Genomic DNA, 3,107 nt, shown 5'->3' on the forward strand with positions numbered 1-3,107 from the left:
TATATATATATATATATATATATATATATATATATATATATATATATATATATATATATATATATATATATATATATATATACATATATATATATATATGTATATGAAGAAAACTGAGTTAAGGAATGAAAGGTGGTTGGGAACATAGTGTTACCTGTAATCAGTCTTATGCGCATCGCGGAAAATCCTACAATTACGTCTTCCCAATTTAAATTCTGTTATAAAATGCTTATTTTATTTGGCTTATATTTGCAAGTTTTGCAGAAAGATCTCGGTGACCACAGTGATGATAATGACGGAACTCGTAAACGTTTCGCTTTGAATCTAGATGTAAGTTGTGTGATGATAACATCTAATTGATATATATATATATATATATATATATATAGAGGGGAATTGTTGAATCTAGAAAATTTTTTCAATTCAGAATAACTGATTTTTCTGTGGTTTTTATGTTTTGCCTTTCGAGCTGTGAAAAGTGCTACCTCGACATCATAATTTTCTGTTTCAGTTTAAACTCCCATTTTACAGCTTCTGAAACTTGATTATACCGATAGAGCTGTGGAATATCCTGAAGTTGATACTAATACGCTAGAAATGTTGGCACCCATTGAACCAGCAATCCGTAAACGGAAGCATCCACCACAGTATTCAGACCGAGCAGAATCTGTCAGTTCATTGACATCTCTAGAATCTGCAGCAGGCGATGTAGATAAGGTTTCTCTTACCTACTTTTAGTCAAATTTTCTTTCAGAAAATTAGAAAAGAACTATTTTCTTTGTTAGAATTGTTTTTCTTTGTTTTCCTTGTGTTTTCTTATAGGTTGTGCATGGCGTGGCTTCGATGTCACAAGCGACTGCAACAGCAGCTATTAGTCAGCTACAATTTTTATTCGGTGATCCGAGCAACTTTCGCTATGTTGCTGATCGAACTGATGCTATTGTGCAGGCTATTGTAACGCAGTCATCTATTATACGTAGTCGTCATCTTGATGATGTTAGCGCGTTGGATGAGCTAAACGAGCTTGTCCGTACAATATGCCATTTTTTAAGTTCGGTATGTTTTTTTCAGAAAGAACATAGCACCCATACTTGCTCCCCAGAAAATGGTGCACATGAATTTAATGGAAATCCTATAAATTAGAATTTCAAAAATGTGCGATTTTGGCAGCTTGTTAGGTTCTGTTTTTGGAATACAGACCGCACTAATTATTCAAGATAATCTGGTTTTCGAACGACATATTTTTAATTTACATTTGAAAAGACCTAAATATTTCAGCTTATCAAAGAAACAACGACATGCTCACGAATCTCTTCTGAAGCTTTGAAAATGCTTATACAAGAATTCCTCTATCTTTTAAAAGATGAACGCATGGAGCAGCTGAAGGATATTCAGTCTGTATGAATTTTTGATATCCAGCATTCTTTATTTCATTGTTGAATGTGTAAAATTTCGAGTCAGTTTACCTTGAATACCGGTTTGTTCTTTTTTAGATATTTCGTTCACTTAACTACTTATCGATTCGAATATGCGATAACGCCGATCCAACTGCTTGTTTCCTTGCTCTTTGTTCTATGTTAACATCTGCTTTGCACGATCCACGGAATAAGACTGTTGAACTCATAAATAAGGTATCAGTTACAATCCTCTTTAACTAGTATTAGACAGTTTTATTTCTTTCCTGTCAACAATTTATAAACGATATTTTGTAGTAGTTCTTAATATTTTATATAGTGTTGCCGAACTGAATAACTTAAATTTTAAGATCGTCTTGACTTAGCTGCATAACTTCTGCTTCAAATGTATCATTATAACGTTGCAGTGTATTTATAAACAATCCGAGCTATTTCTCCGTGATGTACCAATGAATTTGGATGAAATCGTGAAAGCAATTCATATTTTCATGCAAGAATTCCGTCCACGAGTGGACGAAAATAAAAGTATCAAAAATTCCATGCATTCAATGGAGTTATGCATACAGCGTTTGGTAGCAGGAACAAAATCATCGGTTTGTTTAGATTTTGAACTTTTTAGTAGAAGACGCAAAAAGAAAATGTTTTGGAATCTCGAATGTTTAGATTTATTTTTATTTTAGGTGATACAGCATATTGGGGAAATATCGAATCCTGATTCGAGCGAAGCTGTAATTTACATGAAAAAATGTGTTCGCGGGTTGCAAAATAAAAGTAATCAAAATAGCTTAGCATCATCAGCGTATGGAGAACTGCCGGGACAGGTGAATTTACTAATTTATATATCAGCTATAATAATAATAATTTTTAATAATAATTTTTATTATTATAATAAATATTGTAATAAATAATAATTTTATTATTATAATAAATAATAATTTTTTGTTTTTTGTAATTCCTAAATTGTTAAGATTTAGTGTGTTGGATTTGTGATAAGATAGGGGTTCCTGAAGATTTTTAGAATTCCAGGTGCTGTCATCTAATTATGAGGAGTCGGTACGAAATCTCATTTCGAAAATTGTTGAAAATCCATTTGGAAAGGTCAGTGAAATCCATTATGTCTTCTCCTTTTCTATTTCTATCCTCCCTCATTTCTTTCCTCTCTATTAAGTTGAATGGGTCTATGAAATTATGAGACTATGTTGGATTAATTTGGAGAATTGTCGGAAGATTTTATTTCGTCTAAAAATTACCATGAAAATTTCTCCAGGGCTTGCGACTTTTGCATACATTCCTGAAGATGAATCCGGATGCCCAGAAAATCCTAGAAGAGGAACTGAAAAGATATTGTCGAATGCGGGTCAGTTCGTTGTAGAGGCTTTATCAATGCTTTTTATGTTGTAGCTCTGTTGAAATTAATTTAATGTAACTAAGTTTATTTGAGTGTTTTGTTACTTAAGTATTCTAGAGCTAGAAGTTGCAAAGGTAGGTCTTGTGTCGTTCAGAATATTCAAATATATTTCCGTAATTTTCAGCCAAAGATAACTTCACCGATCACTTAACTTAGAGTGAGAGTAAGCTTTTTCTAAAAAATTATAAACCACTTGTGATTTACTTTCGCATCGTCATCAAGGATTCTTAATAGAGTTGCTCATCCTTACTGTTAAAACTATTTCGAAGAAACTTAGTTAAAAT

General features: G+C 32.2%; 1 protein-coding gene across 1 annotated transcript in view; it reads left to right on the forward strand.

The window, feature by feature from the left end:
* Positions 1 to 2,787, forward strand: part of LOAG_17350 (CBR-ZYG-9 protein) — a gene marked incomplete at both ends in the record, with an annotated part of 11,659 nt that extends 8,872 nt beyond the window's left edge. Inside the window, 9 exons of the mRNA XM_020450008.1 lie at positions 265 to 330; positions 532 to 717; positions 823 to 1,056; positions 1,279 to 1,398; positions 1,494 to 1,631; positions 1,823 to 2,008; positions 2,096 to 2,236; positions 2,442 to 2,513; positions 2,683 to 2,787. Of these exons, the coding sequence (XP_020306381.1) occupies positions 265 to 330; positions 532 to 717; positions 823 to 1,056; positions 1,279 to 1,398; positions 1,494 to 1,631; positions 1,823 to 2,008; positions 2,096 to 2,236; positions 2,442 to 2,513; positions 2,683 to 2,787 (1,248 nt within the window). The remainder of the gene's footprint in view (positions 1 to 264; positions 331 to 531; positions 718 to 822; positions 1,057 to 1,278; positions 1,399 to 1,493; positions 1,632 to 1,822; positions 2,009 to 2,095; positions 2,237 to 2,441; positions 2,514 to 2,682) is intronic.
* Between the last annotated feature and the right edge of the window lie 320 nt (positions 2,788 to 3,107).

Source organism: Loa loa, assembly GCF_000183805.2.
Source record: "Loa loa unplaced genomic scaffold supercont3.64, whole genome shotgun sequence".
NCBI classification, from domain to species: Eukaryota; Metazoa; Nematoda; class Chromadorea; order Rhabditida; family Onchocercidae; genus Loa; species Loa loa.